Consider the following 18,862-nt stretch of genomic DNA (forward strand, 5'->3'; position numbering starts at 1 on the left):
GTTGTGTATGGATAATTAGGTTAGAGTAAATACAAGTAATGTTTGATTTATTACATTGATCTGTGATTAAAACAATATCCATTAGAGTAAAACTCTAAAGACAGAAGAGAGGCACCACCTACTGGTCATGTAATTTAGTAGAGTCCAAAAGGTACACAAGTGGTCAACATTACACACAGGCAAATATCCAGCTGTAGGGTACATTCTGTATGGGTTAAAATTAAGTATTTTAGGCTTTGAAAAGGACTGCTTGAACACACTTGTGCCAGGAAACAGCTCTACTAAATTACATCTTTCTCACAGGGTAAAGATACAAAAAAAAATGGTATACATGATAAAGATAAAATTAGAAATTTCATGTGAACTTAATTATATATTTCCTCTATGGTTAAACACTTCTGTGAAACAGCACAAATAAAGAACTAGCACTTCTCCAATTTTTTATTGTCATAGTAGTTTGCTTTAATAACATGTGAAGGCGCTCAAGCACACTGCCAGAACGCCATATAAGAGAAACCAAAAGTGGGTAAAAGCAATGGGAGACATGTACAACTAGGGTTGCAAAAATTCATTAATTTTCACAAAATTCCCAGGTTTTCCAGAAATCCTGGCTGGAGGATTCTGGATTTCCTGCCTATTCCCCCCTGATTCGGAATTTTGGGAAGTTAGTGGATATTTTCAACCCTTTATACAACCAAGATAATAACATTTTGGTTTCAACTTGTTAAATTCTCAAACATCTTTTTTTTTGTAAATAATATATTTTTCTGTATTACAAGCAAATCCTGGTCCTTGTCTGGTTACAGATATAACTGCTGCCATTTTAAACGTTCAATGGAAGAAAAATAAAAATAAAAAACGAAGAGAAAACAATTGTGTTTTATGGTCATGAGTAGACCAGAGTAGGGGTGTGAGGGAATGGGTTTGGGGGCAGGGCCTAACCCCAAAATGGCATAGCTGAGCTCTCAATATGAGAAAGCTGACTCGTGTGTACTTGATCTCGTTTTTCATTTGCTTAAAAACAGCTTTCTTTATCAGATAAGTTTTTTAAGCTGATCATCGATAGGTCAAGGGGGGGAGAGAAGATAGTAGGGCCGCGAGCAGAGTTGCCGTCACCGCCGCCTGTGTTCCCATCGATGACCCCTGACCCCACTCTTCACCCCACCATGGTGCCGGACTATGACCGGGGACTCCCATGCAACCGCTTCAGTCCCTCTCAGCAACGAGCTTCAACACCTTACCAATGGCAATGGTCTTACCTGGGGACAGGACAGAGACATAGGTTAACAGCAAAGCCCCTGTCTACTCATGTCCAAATGGGCTAGTTTTAAATTAAAATCAAAACGTCATAAGTGGAGGCCCTCCACTCTCCGACCCCCTCCAACACTTTCTCCCTCTTTAGGACCCCAATGAATGACCCATCCCCTCTACCCCACTCCCCAACCAACAGTACTTTTCACCACGAATGCAACTCAACAGCGAACAGACTAATCTAGAGCTGGCCAATATGACCAAAATATTCTATCACTGTATTTAAATAAATAAATTACTTTTTAGTTTTGAAAATAGTAAAGTTGTACATTTGCTTTATGAGTAGTGAGTGATCCCAGGGTGCTTTATGAGTAGTGAGTGATCCCAGGGTGCTTTATGAGTAGTGAGTGATCCCAGGGTGCTTTATGAGTAGTGAGTGATCCCAGGGTGCTTTATGAGTAGTGAGTGATCCCAGGGTGCTTTATGAGTAGTGAGTGATCCCAGGGTGCTTTATGAGTAGTGAGTGATCCCAGGGTGCTTTATGAGTAGTGAGTGATCCCAGGGTGCTTTATGAGTAGTGAGTGATCCCAGGGTGCTTTATGAGTAGTGAGTGATCCCAGGGTGCTTTATGAGTAGTGAGTGATCCCAGGGTGCTTTATGAGTAGTGAGTGATCCCAGGGTGCTTTATGAGTAGTGAGTGATCCCAGGGTGCTTTATGAGTAGTGAGTGATCCTAGGGTGCTTTATGAGTAGTGAGTGATCCCAGGGTGCTTTATGAGTAGTGAGTGATCCTAGGGTGCTTTATGAGTAGTGAGTGATCCCAGGGTGCTTTATGAGTAGTGAGTGATCCTAGGGTGCTTTATGAGTAGTGAGTGATCCTAGGGTGCTTTATGAGTAGTGAGTGATCCCAGGGTGCTTTATGAGTAGTGAGTGATCCCAGGGTGCTTTATGAGTAGTGAGTGATCCTAGGGTGCTTTATGAGTAGTGAGTGATCCCAGGGTGCTTTATGAGTAGTGAGTGATCCCAGGGTGCTTTATGAGTAGTGAGTGATCCCAGGGTGCTTTATGAGTAGTGAGTGATCCCAGGGTGCTTTATGAGTAGTGAGTGATCCCAGGGTGCTTTATGAGTAGTGAGTGATCCCAGGGTGCTTTATGAGTAGTGAGTGATCCCAGGGTGCTTTATGAGTAGTGAGTGATCCCAGGGTGCTTTATGAGTAGTGAGTGATCCCAGGGTGCTTTATGAGTAGTGAGTGATCCTAGGGTGCTTTATGAGTAGTGAGTGATCCTAGGGTGCTTTATGAGTAGTGAGTGATCCTAGGGTGCTTTATGAGTAGTGAGTGATCCTAGGGTGCTTTATGAGTAGTGAGTGATCCCAGGGTGCTTTATGAGTAGTGAGTGATCCCAGGGTGCTTTATGAGTAGTGAGTGATCCTAGGGTGCTTTATGAGTAGTGAGTGATCCTAGGGTGCTTTATGAGTAGTGAGTGATCCCAGGGTGCTTTATGAGTAGTGAGTGATCCTAGGGTGCTTTATGAGTAGTGAGTGATCCTAGGGTAGCAACACATACATGCTAAGTGATTTACATGAGTCTCTCCAGTCGGATTGTTTTATACTGTTCAATTCAACCAAAACAATGTCAGCACTTATCATTTCTGCATCTCAACAATAATTTACAAACAAAGCATTTGTGTTTAGTGAGTCCTCCAGATCAGAGGCAGTAGGGATGACCAGGGATGTTCTCTTGACAAGTTTGTGAATTGGACCATTGTCCTCTCCTGCTAAGCATTCAAAATGTAACAAGTACTCTTAGGTGTCAGGGAAAATGTATGGCGTAAAAAGTCCTTAAAAGACCTTAAAAGTTGTCAAAAATAAAAAATAAAGTACAGATTACCAAAAAAAAACAGATTAAGTAGTACTTGAAAGTATTTTTACACCACTGCTCAATTGAGAATTTCCATACTGCCATGTAGGGCTGCACGATATGGGAAATTAATCAAGGACTTATTTTTAACCAAATGTTGCAATTGCGACTTGACCTGTGAATTAGAGTAAAACTGTTTGAATCATGGAAACATAATGACTATTCTAATTCTATAGTTAGAATATAATAGTGGGCACTTTGAATACAGTGTTTGAGATGACGACAAATTAAAATGCCAGGGAGGAGTTATTGTGACAGGGAAGGAACTAAAGTGTTGATACGTGTTTCCTAGGGAACCCTATAAGCTTTGGCTACATTGCATGTTCTCTCTTAACTACTTCATGTAGCTAACATATTCCTGCTTTGCATATTCCTCTTTGATTTAGAAGATACTGTTGCACAAACATGCTGATTTTGGTCTACACCAGCACTGGTATTATCAGGCTGTATTAGCTAGCTACGTTTGCTCTTACTCAGTACATTTATTAGCTAGCTATTGGCATTAGCGGCTAACAATTAGTGTCTCACAAGATTTAGGGTCAACTTGCTAAGAAAAGACAAACTAGCTGTTTGCTGATGTAAGAAACAAACGAATAGTGTCATTATAGAACGCTAGTGGATTTATATTAAGAATCAAAGTGAAAACAGCATCGTTGTCATCAACATTGTTGCATGTGTTGCATTGACCATGCAGACTCAACGCAAGTGTCTAGTGGTTGAGGAACATCAAATACGCTCCTTGAGTGACAGGGGGCGTGGCTAGGTCTGTGTGGAAAGTGGCAAGGAGAGAAAGAGCGGAGAGAGATGACAAGTAGTGAAGTAACTTATAAAAAAATACATTACAGGCCTCCCGGGTGTGCCATCAGAGTCCCTGGGTTCGCGCCCAGGCTCTGTCGTAACCGGCCGCGACCGGGAGGTCCGTGGGGCGACGCACAATTGGCCTAGCGTCGTCCGGGTTAGGGAGGGATTGGTCGGTAGGGATCTCATTGTCTCATCGCGCACCAGCGACTCCTGTGGCGGGCCGGGCGCAGTGCGCGCTAGCCAAGGTTGCCAGGTGCACGGTGTAGCCTCCGACACATTGGTGCGGCTGGCTTCCGGGTTGGATGCGCGCTGTGTTAAGAAGCTGGTTGGGTTGTGTATCGGAGGACGCATGACATTCAACCTTCTTCTCTCCCGAGCCCGTACGGGAGTTGTAGCAATGAGACAAGATAGTAGCTACTACAACAATTGGATACCACGAAATTGGGGAGAAAAATAAATTGTAAAAATAAAATTACATTACACATGACGTATCACATTTAACAAACCAAACATTCAAATACCGGTATAGAAGGTAAAGAAAAACCCAAACCGGTCGGTCCCTGCATCAACACCGGTATATCATAAAATACGGTATATCACCCAGCCCTACTTTCAATGATGACCTTTGTTTCAGTTTGGACTACATGGACATTTAGGGACTACTAACATTTTACATATATACTTTCATCATTCAACAGACGCTCTTATCCAGAGCAAATTACATAAGTAATCAGGGTTACTCAAATTGCCATTTTTCAAGTAGTCAGCTTGGGGATTCGACCGAGAGACCTTTCCTTTACGGGCTCAACGCTAGGCTACCTGCCGCCAACTAACAGCCCCAGTGATAGCAGACCCCGTACCTTCATCCCGTAGGGTGAACCGTCCCATCTGGGGGAAGTCTTTGAAGGTTTCAAGGCAGATGGTTCCGGCGGTGCGCAGACGGGCAATGCACACCTGGTCCTGTTTCACAAAGCGCGGTCGCGTCTTACTTTTCTCTCCCGACTTCTTGTCTACCAGACAGATTAAGGCCTAGATGTGGAGCGGAACCATCACAGTAACTATACTGGCAGGTCTTTACAACACTATTTGTCAGGTGCAGCTCAAAGGGAATACATTGCAGATTCAAAATGAAGATGGTTCCTTTTGAAGGTTATGGCATTATGACAGTATCTTTACCGTAATTTGCACTTCTTCGATGCAGGTGTGGATGTGGAGGACAGCATTGTAACCAGGGCAGATAATGGACTTGTGTTCAATGATGACAATCTGTGAGAACACACAACACAATACTGAGTAAAAACAAACACCAATAAATCCAATATGTTTACCATTAGGGCGACATTCAGACAGGACTACGGTCCAACTCCAACTGCCTTAGTATCTGTGGTGGCATGGTGACTGGCGTACCTGGGCGTCAAAGGTGCGTCCAGAGTGGCAGAGGTTCTCAGCGTTACAGAGGATGAAGCCTGGCAGGATCTCCTCCTCCTCTATGCCCTTCAGTCTCAGCTTCAGGTTCTCTCCAGGAGAAGCATCGTCTGTCTCCACATCATCACTCAGCAGGCTCAACACCTCCACTGTGTGCTACAGGGAGGGATGGAAGGAGGAAGGGACACGTAGCCATTAACACACGTTCATAATAAGAGATGGAGCGAACACCTTTATGAAAAAAAAAAACCAAGAGGGCGATACCGTGTGGCACAGACAAAAATACCTATGACTAAACAACTCTGGCTTAAGATACTTGCCACCCCATTACCTAGGATTAGCTATAGCTCTAATGCTCTGATGGGCGTTGGATGTTTCATGGCAGACTGCTGGAGAATGTCTTACCCTGTTTGGCATCATGACAAGCTGCTGTGCTTTACTGATGGACCCCGACTCCAGTTTCCCCAGGATGACAGTACCCATGTCCTATAGGGTGGGGAACAACAGTAGAACGAGGCCAGATTAAGTAACTCAAGTCAGAAAAGGGTATTCTACAGTTGTGTGAGATGGTTAAAAACTAGTGTGGTTTAATAGGCTTTTTATTACCAGGAAATAGGATGTTACATGTACAGTGTAGCTGCTGATGTGGACAGTACGAATGACATGGCTCACTACAGTTGTTGACCATTAAAATACTGTCATGTAAAGGACAACCGTTCCTAAATAAACATTTAAATATAATGGGTTGGTTGCCATATTAATGGCAGTAGAATAAAAAAGGTTTCATAATGTGGTCGTCTTCACCTTGTATTTGTCTACGATGGGTAATCTGACTGGTCCGTCGCTCGCTCTGTTTAAGTTTGGCAAACTGTCCAGATGTGGAATGAATGGTAATCCTCTGGAAGACAGAGAGGAGATAAACAGGTCAGGACAGTAGCGTCAGAAGAATACTCAATCCATTCACACTGGAACGTTATAGTACCTTTCGTGTGGCTTCGTTAACTTTTGGTGACAGGGGGGCAGTATTGAGGAGCTTGGATGAATAAGGTGCCCAGAGTAAACTGCCTGCTACTCTGTCCCAGATGCTAATATGTGCATATTATTAGTAGTATTGGATAGAAAACACTGAAGTTTCTAAAACTGTTTGAATGATGTCTGCGAGTATAACAGAACACATATGGCAGGCGAAACACAGAGAAAAATCCAACCAGGAAGTGGGAAATCTGAGGCTTGTAGTTTAACTCAGCCCCTATTGTAGATAGTGGGATATTGGTTATGGTGCACTTCCTAATGCTTCCAGTAGATGTCAACAGTCTTTAGAACTGTGTTTGAGGCTTCTACTGTGAAGTGGGGCCGAATGAGAGGGGAATGCACCAGGTGTCTGGCAGAGTGCCACAGGCTCGTGACGGACCGTCACGAGAGAGTTAGCTCTCGTTCCATTGCTTTTCTGCAGACATAGGAATTCTCCGGTTGGAAGATTATTGAAGATTTATGATAAAAACATCCTAAAGATTGATTCTATACTTAGTTTGACATGTTCCTTCGACCTGTAATATAATATATTTTACTTTTCATCCGACGTTCGGCTGGACCTGCATGCACTTGGATTTGTTTACCAAACGCGCTAACAAAATAAGCTATTTGGACAAATTATGAACTTTATCGAACAAATCAAACATTTGTGGAACTGGGATTCCTGGGAGTGCATTCTGATGAAGATCAAAGGTAAGTGAATATTTATAATGCTATTTCTGACTAATGTTGACTACCCAATATGGCAGATATCTTTTTGGCTGCTTTGTTGTCTGAACGCTGTACTCAGATTATTGCATGGTTTGCTTTTTCCGTAAAGTAAAGGAGCGTTTCTTACTGGATAAGAACAGATAGTACCTCTCCATTTTGGACTGTTTTCTTCCGTTTCGTACCTAATGAACACAGTCCATGAACAGCAGTGTAAAAGCTGGTGATACTCACGTATACCAAGTGCACGACTCAACAGGCTCCTTGAGGTTGGCTCCTGTGAGGCCAGAGCAGGGCATGAAGTGAATGTCTTTCTTCGGGTTGAAGCCAACCTTCTTCAAAAATGGCACTAGTTTTTCCTTGCATTCTTCGTACCTGAGGTTTCAGGTTAAACAAAAAAATAAATTGTCGCTTGAGCTGGATTTCAGATACATGAGAATAAATGTTAAACTCTCAAGTAAATCTTGTAATGATGTCAATGTATGCATGATTTCCGTTAAGGTTCTACAAAGACCCTATATCAACAAAGGGTTCCACCCTAGGCTTTGACCATCGCCAGATCATCTTTTCTTGTTGATGTAAACTGGAGGACGCACTCGTGACTACCAGTTTCCCGTAGCCTGGTGTGATTTCTGTGCTCTAAGTGGTAAATGCGCACCTCTCTAGGCTCCAGTTCACTGTGGGGTCATCCATTTTGTTGACGAGGATGATCAGATGCTTCACCCCTGCCGTTTTGGCCAACATGGCGTGCTCCCGTGTCTGTCCACCCTTCTCAAAGCCCGTCTCAAACTCTCCCTTCCTGGCTGAGATCACCTAGGCAGGAGAAATACACATTGAAAATCTTTCAAGGAACAATGACATTGCTGTGTAGATTTCAAAACAATGTATTTACAATCAAGTAAACAAACACACACACACACCTTGAAAAACAGAAGCATGACACCATGGACTCACCAGCACAGCCAGGTCAGCTTGCGACGCTCCTCCGATCATATTGGGCACAAAGCTTTTGTGGCCTGGCGCATCCAGGATGGTAAAGTGCTTTTTCTCAGTTTCAAAGTACGCTCTGCCCACCTCCACAGTCTTCCCCTTGTCTCGCTCCTCCTGGTTAGTGTCCAGAGCCCAGGAGAGGTACCTGGCAGACAGAGGAAGGGGTTAAACCCTTGTCATACTGACAGGCTTTAGTCATGCCATTTCATATACTTTTTGCAGTAGACCCTGGTAAAAAGCAGAGTGTAACTCACCAGGTTTCCCTGTTCTTCTCCTTGGCTTCTCTTTCATACTTCTCCAGAGTTCTCTTCTCTACCATGCCTGTTAAATACCTACCAGTGAGGAAGGGGATAACCAGAGGGAGTGATGAAGAGAGAGGGGGAAGGAGCAAAGAGTGGAAGGGTGGTGAGAAATGCAACAGGTGTTAAAAGCCCCATTGGACTGAATGAATCATAACCACAACAGAAAGAGATACTCACATGATTTGTCCTCCAATGGTAGACTTGCCAGCATCTAGGGAGAGATGAGGGACAACAGGGAGTGGTGAGAGCAGATAAAAATGGCCTGAGCTGTCTAGCCTTGTAACAGGGCTGATTAAATGAAAAATGAATACAAAACATTGCCTGGTTTCCCACTGTTTCCTATTAAGGCAATAGCATAGTTTCCCCTAGATTTGTTTCTTTGACAGACCCTCCAATCAGCAATCCAGGTGTGACAGTGACAACTATACACCATGGATGTTATATAGGGCTGCCAATAAACATGTTTTATTGGACCAAATGAAACCCCAAGAAATAACAGAGCAACACCGAGATGACCCACACACCTAAGTGATAGTACGTGAAACCACTGCAATAGCCATGAAAAAGAGGAAGAAAGAAGCAGATGTGCCCCCACTCACCAACATGACCGATGAACACCACGTTCACATGTTCCTTCTTGGGCGCGTCTGGTGGTAGGGCGACCACTTTAGGTATGATTGGCACGTCTTCCTCCTCCTCTAGGACTTCCTCCTCCAGAATCTCCTCAACAACTATTGGTCCCCCGTCGCCACCTGGCCCTCCTCCTGGTTCTTCCTCATTGGGCTCCACCCCTTTCAGGTCCCATGTCTCCTCTGTGGTCATTTCAGAGTCACCATTCTCCACCGGGGCTGACCAGGGTCAAACCGAACAGAGCATTGGTGGTGTGGAAAAAATAATCATGATATGAGTTTGAAAATAGATTCCTCTGGTCTCAGGTCTGATGTGAAAACAGCTACCACCGTAGCTAAGAATTTGGTAAAAAATAAGTTTCTCCACAAATGTTTTAGTTTAGATAAAATACATGTAATTAGTTTGCCATAACCTTTCATATTCAAAGGGGAAAATCTAACTAGGGCTACACTACAGGCTGGCAATGATGTAGAGTACTCATACAGTACAGTTTAGAGGTCGACCGATTAATTAAGGCTGATTTCAAGTTTTCATAACAATCAGAAATCTGTATTTTTGGGCGCATTTTTTTTTTTTTACACCTATATTTAACTAGGCAAGTCAGTTAAGAACACATTCTTATTTTCAATGACGGCCTAGGAACGAGGCAGAACGACAGATTAACTTGTCAGCTCGGGGATCCATTCTCGCAACCTTACAGTTAACTAGTCCAACACGAACCACCTGCCTCACGAGGAGCCTGCCTGTTATGCGAATGCAGTAAGCCATGGTAAGTTCCTACCTAGCATTAAACTTATCTTATAAAAAAACCATCAATGGCTGTCGTTGCTCCAATGTGTACTTAACCATAAACATCAATGCCTTTCTTAAAATCAATACACAAGTATATATTTTTTAAACCTGCATATTTAGCTAAAAGAAATCCAGGTTAGCAGGCAATATTATAAAGGTGAAATTGTGTCAGGGTATATGCAACAGTTTGGGCCGCCTGGCACTTTGCGAACTAATTTGCCAGAATTGTACGTAATTATGACATTACATTGAAGGTTGTGCAATCTAGCAGGAATATTTAGACTCATGGATGCCACCCGTTAGATACAATACGGAACGGAATAAACGTTTTGTTTTCGAGGTGAGTTTCCGGATTTGACCTAAGGCTCGTATTTCTGTGTGTTTATTATAGTTAAGTCTATGATTTGATATTTGATAGAGCAGTCTGACTGGGGGTTGGTAGGCTCGTAATAGTCAAAGGTATGGTTTAGGTACATGGTTTAGAGAGAAATAGCCGACAAGTTATAATTCCTGTAATAACTTGCGGCTGAACATGAAAGGGGTTCCTTCGTTATTTCACCATTCATGTCTTGATCTACTTAAAATAAGGTCTGTGTTTCGTGCTTAAACCGCCTCAGCGTTTTGATCCCCGTGTAAATCTCACCAGGATAAGGTAACGTTTGTCAAAATATTTTCATAAATCCACTCTACAAAAAAGATCTTCACTTATATTTAGCCAATATTGATCAGAGTTACATTGTCCTATGGATATCTACACAGTTATAAAATTGGCAAGGTGGTGTAAGCCTACACGAAACAGACCTTATTTTAAGTGAATCCAAAAATATCCTATGGAATAAATGAAGGAACCTCTTTTCAGATTTTACTAGAAGGTGTCATGGGAATTATGACTCGCACTTTGGTCGTCAATTCTTACCATGTCCATTATTAAAATAGGATTTCCTGCATATAGAAATTAGTTTGTTTTCAACATTCATCACAGGTAACTTAAACTCTATTTGTATTCAAACAGTTGAGAGTATTTGTCTTCTAAGCAGACTCTTCAGTGTCATTGTCACTTCAGAGCTGTGTGTGTTTTACAGATGGCAGAGAAAAGCAGAGCACCAGTGTGGGACCATTACATGGAATTGGCACCAGGGAAAGCAAGGTGTCTCATTTGTGATAAAGATGTAAGCATGGGGTCAGCAACAGCCAAACCAAAAAAATACCACCAACCTGTGGAATCACCTTAAGAACACCCATCCAAAAGCCCATATGTATTATATTAAGTTAAAATAAAAGTGTTCATTCAGTATTGTTGCAATTGTCATTATTACAAAAATGTGTATACACACACACATTTTAAAAATTGTCCAATTAATCTGTATCGTCTTTTTTTTGTCCTCGGTAATCAGTATTGAAAAATCATAATCGGTCAACCTCTAGTACAGTTAGAGCATATTAATTAGCCATGAAGGTATTGTTCTACGAAGCTTGTTAATGGTTAACTACAGCTAAACTTCTGGCATCAGTTTTGACAAGATTTTACAGCTAAAACTACAAAATGCCAAATAAGGTCAGAGTTCATTCCAATAACATTGATACAATTTTCCTTCTTTGATTTCTAGAAAAAGCCATTTAACATCTGAAATAGTGTAATCATTCAGCACCCTACGGGCTTTAAAGACCGTAGTAGTGATGACAGACCATGCTGACACTTGGAGAGCATGGCTCATCATTCCAACTATGAGACAGTGGAATCCGTAGTATTTAATCCTGGTCCCGAGGACCCAAAGGGTTGCACATTTAGTTAACTTGGTACTACACACCTGATTCCACTTAATCAAAGGTTAAATTAGTTGATTAGTGGAATCAGGTGTGTAATGCTAGGGGAAAAACTAAAATGTCTACCCCTTTGGGTCCCCAGGACCAGGAAACACTTGCAGTAGAATATGGGTTAGAGGTCAGTGAGTGCTCCAAGGCAGCCTGGCCCTGGACATGTTTGGCAAGCCTTTCTTCCATCCTGCACATTCACAACTTTTAGCCTAATGTAAATGTAAGACCTCAACAGTAAGGAAGGCTGAAGTCATTTTGCCAGTCACAGGAAAAGTCAGACTAATTGAATGGAGTGGCTGGGGATCATTCTGGACCCCTCTTCCCAACAGCGAAAGGTCTCTGCTCTACTCAGACGAATGGTGCTCATTCAATAAAGTTAGATCAAAGCGATTTCAATGTCTGCTAGATCACATAATGATAGTCTTCTACATAATATAATAACTAGAATAATGTTACTCTTGTCCAAAACTCAAAATAAGTGCTTTGATTTAAACTAAACACACAGGTAGGCTATGCTACAGCTTCTTAACACCATCTGCCCCAAACTTCACTCACTGGCTCGGTTACCATCCACGTGGACACAGGTTCACTCTAACATTCTCAAATCTGTATAAAAACCAACATGCACATTTCCCCACCAGAGATACGTTTCCATCAAATGTACCTCTTGCTATAAGGCTGTGCGTGATGACCGTGCACATAAAAATACCCTTTGCGGTACAAGTTAAATGGGTTTCCTTCACATTTTCAACTGATGGGTTTCTCACACAAAAACCTGCGTTATGGAATTGGCACGAGCGCCCTAGCCAACAGCGCTAGCTGCATGCTTTTGGCTAAAGAGCACATATAGCCTACCTGATATTATTATTTAGACAAAAAAGCGAGATCATTTTAAATTTGTTAAAACGGCAACCAAGCATCGATCATCATGTCACCAGAATATTTAATATTTATAGGAAAGGAGCATCAAGCTCATCACCTTCTACTTTCACCACCCTGTGAAGTTAAGAACTTATTTAATCTGTAGTCTAATAGGCCGAAACCGCATGCTTTCCCAACGAGTCGTAGTGGGAGGACCAAACATGTCATCAACTGACTCCAACTTTACGATGGTTATTATATCAATATTTGCACACACGACATTTCATATAATTCAGTTAAACCAACAAAAAGATCCCACATTGTCTAGCGTAGTTAGTCTGTCGATATTTTGAAAGTTCCCTACATTTTTTACTCCCATCAGGCCTGTCACTACATTTAACCGACGTACTTACTCACATTAATAATAAAAAATGGATGGAAACCTGGTTACTGTTCATCATTTTAGACAACTGCAGGCTACTTCCAAACTGTAGAACTCGAGATCTAAATGAAAATCCCCATGAAACTGATTGTGATCAAATGGTTGGTATGCAGATGTTTCATCAGTAAAACTTTAATTATACTTCACCATAAGGTTAAGTGCACGCTTTTGGGTAAAGTGGAAAATGAAATAGGCAGAGGCTACAAATACAGAGTTTCCACCCCGCCCCTAACTTCTCAAAACGAATGAGCCGAATCATGTTCTGCGCATTTTATTTCACACACACACGCACATTCAAGTCTCTCTTTACTCAATTCAAGGGGCTTTATTGGCATGGGAAACATATGTTAACATTGCCAAAGCAAGTGAAGTAGATAATATACAAAAGTGAAATAAACTATGCTTTACTCACACTTTACTGAACCCTCAACCAATTTGATTGACATGTAGCTCGTCTCTCTGCCTCAGTTCTGGAAAGCTGATTGAAACGAACATTCCAAAAATATATATGAAAGCTCTGTCTGTTGTAACATATTGCTGTAGCACAAGACGTTGTCTGCACTTTGCATTGGCGCAAAACGTTCAGAGTTTTGTGATGAAATCTTTCGATATATGCCGACATAATTACCGATAAAGAACTCTGCCTCCCAATAGCCAACGTTTGCATATTAAAATCGCTGTTGCCAAGGGCTGCAACGGTTCACCAAACCCAGTTAGGTGGGTGTTGCAGTTTTGGGGTCACGGTTCGGTAAAGCGGAAAATGAAATGCCAACAGTTACCAATTCCATATATATATGATCATGAGTCATAATACCTGATGAGAGAACAATCAGGAATACCAACACTTTGTATTTTCTTAAATGAAAAACACACGACTACCCAATCATCACTAAAATAAAAGTGCAAATGTGTGTAAAATCAATATGTAAACATGACTCAGACATTGTGTAGGCCTATGCTGTTTTCTTACAAAGACAAATGCGCATGTGTGACTCGAGTCTGTAGTAGAGGTCGACCGATTATGATTTTTCAACGCTGATACCGATTTTTGGAGGACCAAAAAAGCAGATACCGATCAATTATTATTATTTATTTATAATAATGACCATCACAACAATACTGAATGAACACTTATTTTAACTTCATATAATACATCAATAAAATCAATTTAGCCTCAAATAAATAATGAAACATGTTCAATTTGGTTTAAATAATGCAAAAACAAAGTGTTGGAGAACAAAGTAAAAGTGCAATATGTGCCATGTTAGAAAGCTAACATTTAAGTTCATTGCTCAGAACATGAAAACATATGAAAGCTGGTGGTTCCTTTTAACATGAGTCTTCAATATTCCCAGGTAATAAGTTTTAGGTTGTAGTTATTATAGGAATTATAGGACTATTTCCCTCTATACCATTTGTATTTCATGAACCTTTGACTATTGGATGTTCTTATAGGCACTTTAGAATTGCCAGTGTAACAGTATAGCTTCCGTCCCTCTCCTTGCTACTACCTGGGCTCGAACCAGGAACACAACGACAACAGCCACCCTCGAAGCAGCGTTACCCATGCAGAGCGAGTGACGTTTGAAACACTATTAGCGCACACCCCGCTAACTAGCTAGCCATTTCACTTTGGTTACACCAGCCTCATCTTGGGGAGTTGATAGGCTTGAAGTCATAAACAGCGCAATGCTTGACGCACAACGAAGAGCTGCTGGCAAAACTCACGAAAGTGCTGTTTGAATGAATGGTTACAAGCCTGCTGCTGCCTACCACCGCTCAGTCAGATACTTGTATGCTCAGTCAGATTATATGCAACGCAGGACACACTAGATAAGCTAGTAATATCATCGACCATGTGTAGTTAACTAGTGATTATGATTGATTGATTGTTTTTTATAAGATAAGTTTAATGCTAGCTAGCAACTTACCTTGGCTTACTGCATTCGCGTAACAGACAGTCTCCTCGTGGAGTGCAACGAGAGGCAGGTGGTTATAGAGTTGGACTAATTAACTAAGGTTGCAAGATTGGATCCCCCGAGCTGACAATGAAAATCTGTCGTTCTGCCCCTGAACGAGGCAGTTAACCCACCGTTCCTAGGCCGTCATTGAAAATAAGAATGTGTTCTTAACTGACTTGCCTAGTTAAATAAAGGTGTAGAAAAAAAGACAAAAAACGGCCAAATCGGTGTCCAACAATGAATGTGCACAAAAATGTGTTCTAGAAGCTGTACTAGATACATGTCAGAACTGTGTGACTACTAATTGAGAAGACCGAGGCCCACAAGCATCAATTAGTGATTCATACCAGTGACCGTTGCTTGGTGGACATTGAACAGTGGGTTGACAGGATTTACGGAGGTCTTTGTTAGAGGCCAGACCCATAGATTGTGAGGCTAGCTAAGCTATTCATGGATAATGCTGAACAGAGCAAAATGACCACAGGTTTAAAACACACACGTATACATACCTGCAGTTTCTGCGACCTCCATGGTGGCAACAACTGGTTCAACGTCAGCTAAAAAAAGAAAGAGGTAGAGCGTATTCACATTAATACTTCTTTCATCAGACATTTTTCATCAAATAAAATGTAAGGTGGGATTGGTGTGAAATCTACCAACCAGCGCTCTTCAGTTCTTATGAGGCCAACAAACTGCAACACCAGTTCCCCCAGTAAACTGGTTTGCGATATGTACTATAGACAGGTTGGTTGTTTTGCAACAACCAAAGCCTGCGCAACTATGGGGCAAAACATACGGGTTGGCTTAGATTGTTGACAAAATGTAAACTATATTTCTTCAATGTTCTTCAATCAGCACTTGTGATCTCACATACATTGTTACAGTTCTTGGTTAGCTAGCAAATTTCAGTTAACATGGAATCAGTTAAAACACCTTAACACAAGACATGGTCTCAAGAACAAGCTGAAACTGGCTGACAGTAGTCACGATTCCCCACATGGCAGTTTCTTGTCATTGTTGGTAGCCATCTGGCCATCCAGAATCACAACATCTGACTTCTGCGCCATTGAAGCGTCAACCACTTGTGACATTGTCAGCTAACCCATCTATATGCAACAACACTCCACCGGAAGAGGTTAACCCACCAACAGCTTGATGTTTACTATACTTTTACTGGACTGCCATTTTCCTAAAGAGCGGTTGAATATCTTTAGTATAAACACACATTGGTGATGTCCATCAACAGCAGAAAGCCTGTACAGGCGTTTTCAGCAGGTTAACAGGTAAGCTGAGGTGAAAGGATAAGAAAACAGCCGCAGGTCAAAAATCAGACTGGGAAAATAGCTAGATTTGAATCCCCTCATGACTTACAAGTTAGTATTGCCTAATTGATCATGCATAACCACCACGACCTAAGAGCTTTTCTAGAAAGGATGGTAATTTATGTTTCAAGACAAAGCACCTTACATGTTCCTCTCCATATTCGATTTGGCAGACCAAATTTGACTGACCAAAACATGCCACAGCTCATTTTCATTACATCAAAACGTAAAAGAGTAACATCTATGAATGGCTCTGACTAGTTATTTCTGTTTTATTGGTCTGCTCAAATGGGACACTTTGTTCACAAGTTTGTCTTCCACTTATGTATGTAAAGAAAGATCGTCCACGTCACACCAATAATGTCAACACTAGTTACCAGTTCCTAAAGTTGTCATGTCTTGCAATTTATAAGGGGCAAGGTTGTACCCGTTCAAATATTTACTAGTTGTCTATCTACAGTATCTAGTTGGGTACATATCTTGAAATCCTTACTTACATTGTGGGAAGGGTATAGACCAAAAAAAGCACAATTGGCCAAGAAAGTCTTAGCTAGACATTTCTGACTACATAGCCCACGTAGACAGTAAAAACAAATGTGGGACCGTTTGTCTTACCAACGTTAGGTACACATTGTCACACGACTGACATAGGATAGACCAACTAACGTTAACTTAGTTATGGCAGTAACTAACATTTGTTAAAATTATAACGTTTGCTACTTTACCTAGTTAACTAAAACCTCGAATGTCCAAAACCTCACATAGTTAATATTAGCTAACGTATGTAACTATAGACACTGTCGGCGACAGTTGGCTAAAAGCAAGCTAACCGGCAACTAGCTAGTAAGTAGTGGCTAGAAACATAACGTTACTATAGTTAGCTACAAACTAACAAGACATTAACAATCCATCTACCGAATACAGCTAACGTTACAGTAACTTAGCTAACTAACAAACTAACGTTCGGTTGCTAACTAACTAGCCTAGCTAAATACCGTTAATTTGGTAACTCATGCTTGCCGTTAACGTTAACTAGCCACTGTCTCTAAAGTGTAGACGCATGTGTGTTGTGGAGCTTGTTAGTTAGCTAACTAAGTTAGCAAGTTAACAAGCTAGCTAACCATCTAGCCAAACGCAAACGTGAGTGACCACGAACTTACCACCGGAATCAGGATCTTCCGAGGGGCCTTTCTGAAAGAAGGACGGGACAAATTCGACGGCATTTATGTTGGGGACAAACGGCTTGGCATTCACGTTGAGGGCGGCGAATTCGGAATCGAGTTTCCCGTCGACCGGGGCCTCAACATCATCCTCTTGTTCCCAGGAATCAGGGGCAGCGTCTCTCGGGTCCATCGTGGGTCTTTGCTAGATGTTCACTACTGTGGATAAATACTTGCGTTACGCAGTTGCTGAACTGGCTAGTGTCCACCCCTATTATTAACCCGTTGTTGAGGTCACCCTATAAAATTGATCAAACTTCCCCTCTCTAATGTCTAATATGTGTTCGATTTACTTGCAATAAAATAGCCGGTTTCTCTCGGTAAAGGGACACGCGAAAGCAAGATTCGACTCAGCACTCCCAGCAAGTCCTCGTGTGCTGCTGACTCTCCCCAACCGATGGGAGCGACACCCAGTTGCATACTGGGAGATGCTGTGCATTGCAGGTGTCGCCGTTATTCGGAAGAACGTAATGGAGGAAGCGAGAAAACTACATTTCCATACACACGGAAAGCACACTTTTTATGTCAACGTTGCTGACCCATCTTGCAGGTTGAACATTTTTTAGTTCCGATTCGGCAAACGTTGCAGGAGACGCTCAAAGGCCAGTCTGAACACTGAAAATAATTATTTACAGAACACACGTATCCCGTTTAAACTTAAATTTCATTACCTCAAATTGACATCTCGCACAAAAATCTAGGAAGTGCATCTGCAACAAACGATCATTGGATATTTTTGTATAGGCCTATCTGTGAGTTTCTGAGTTCTTTCCACAGTGTAGGCCTTCTCTATTGACCGACAGTGGGTATCTAATGGCATTGCAGTCCTATTCACATAGGTAACATAAGCAAGTTTAGTTCATTTTCATTCCCATCGAAATAAACGTGAACCATACTGAAAAAAAAGAAACGCAACAATTTCAATGTGTTTACGGAGTTACTGTTCATAGAAGGAAAGTAGTCAATTGAAATACATTCATAAGGCCCCAATCTATGGATTTAACGTGACCAGGGAGCCAGGCCCAGCCAACCAGAATGAGTTTTTCCCAACAAAAGGACTTTATTATAGACAGAAATACTCCTACTTCTTGATATGCCACACCTGTCAAGTGACTGGATTAGCTTGGCAAATGAGAAATGCCCACTAACAGGGATGTAAATAAATGTTGTGCACAACATTTGAGAGTTAAGCTTTTTGTGTGTATGGATAATTCATGGGATCTTTTGTTTCAGCTCATGAAACCAACATTTTACATGTTGCGTTTATAATTTTGTTCTGTAAAGACACTGCTGAGGTTCAGCTGAGGCCTTGGTGCAAAGTAATAGTTTTGCCACTAGAGAGAGACAATGTCTAGCACAATGTCCAGCAGCACAAAACGGTGCATCAACGAAG

The 18,862-nt window shown here is 41.7% G+C and overlaps 1 protein-coding gene across 1 annotated transcript; it reads right to left on the reverse strand.

The window, feature by feature from the left end:
* Positions 1-437: 437 nt before the first annotated feature.
* On the reverse strand, positions 438-17,909 carry LOC110538689 (eukaryotic peptide chain release factor GTP-binding subunit ERF3A). The gene is made up of 14 exons (XM_021625657.3): positions 17,410-17,909; positions 15,437-15,484; positions 9,026-9,274; positions 8,604-8,637; positions 8,379-8,456; positions 8,089-8,269; positions 7,793-7,947; positions 7,369-7,509; positions 6,199-6,292; positions 5,800-5,880; positions 5,377-5,550; positions 5,146-5,235; positions 4,830-4,998; positions 438-1,259 (listed from the first exon to the last, which is right to left on the reverse strand). The coding sequence occupies exons 1-14, from the start codon at positions 17,600-17,602 to the stop codon at positions 1,207-1,209; spliced, it is 1,740 nt and encodes a 579-aa protein (XP_021481332.1). The 5' UTR covers positions 17,603-17,909; the 3' UTR covers positions 438-1,206.
* Positions 17,910-18,862: the final 953 nt, after the last annotated feature.

Source organism: Oncorhynchus mykiss, chromosome 12, assembly GCF_057628025.1.
Source record: "Oncorhynchus mykiss isolate SJ-2025 chromosome 12, ASM5762802v1, whole genome shotgun sequence".
Classification (NCBI taxonomy): Eukaryota; Metazoa; Chordata; class Actinopteri; order Salmoniformes; family Salmonidae; genus Oncorhynchus; species Oncorhynchus mykiss.

What these genes read in the sequence shown, in the direction of transcription:
- LOC110538689 (XM_021625657.3), bottom strand. Translation starts at nt 17,602, where the DNA reads ATGGACCCGAGAGACGCTGCCCCTGATTCCTGGGAACAAGAGGATGAT. An exon ending in GTGAACTGGAGCCTAGAGAG is followed by an intron (nt 7,510 to 7,792) that starts GTGCGCATTTAC and finishes CTGAAACCTCAG; the next exon opens with GTACGAAGAATGCAAGGAAA. An exon ending in GAGTCGTGCACTTGGTATAC is followed by an intron (nt 6,293 to 7,368) that starts GTGAGTATCACC and finishes TCTGTCTTCCAG; the next exon opens with AGGATTACCATTCATTCCAC.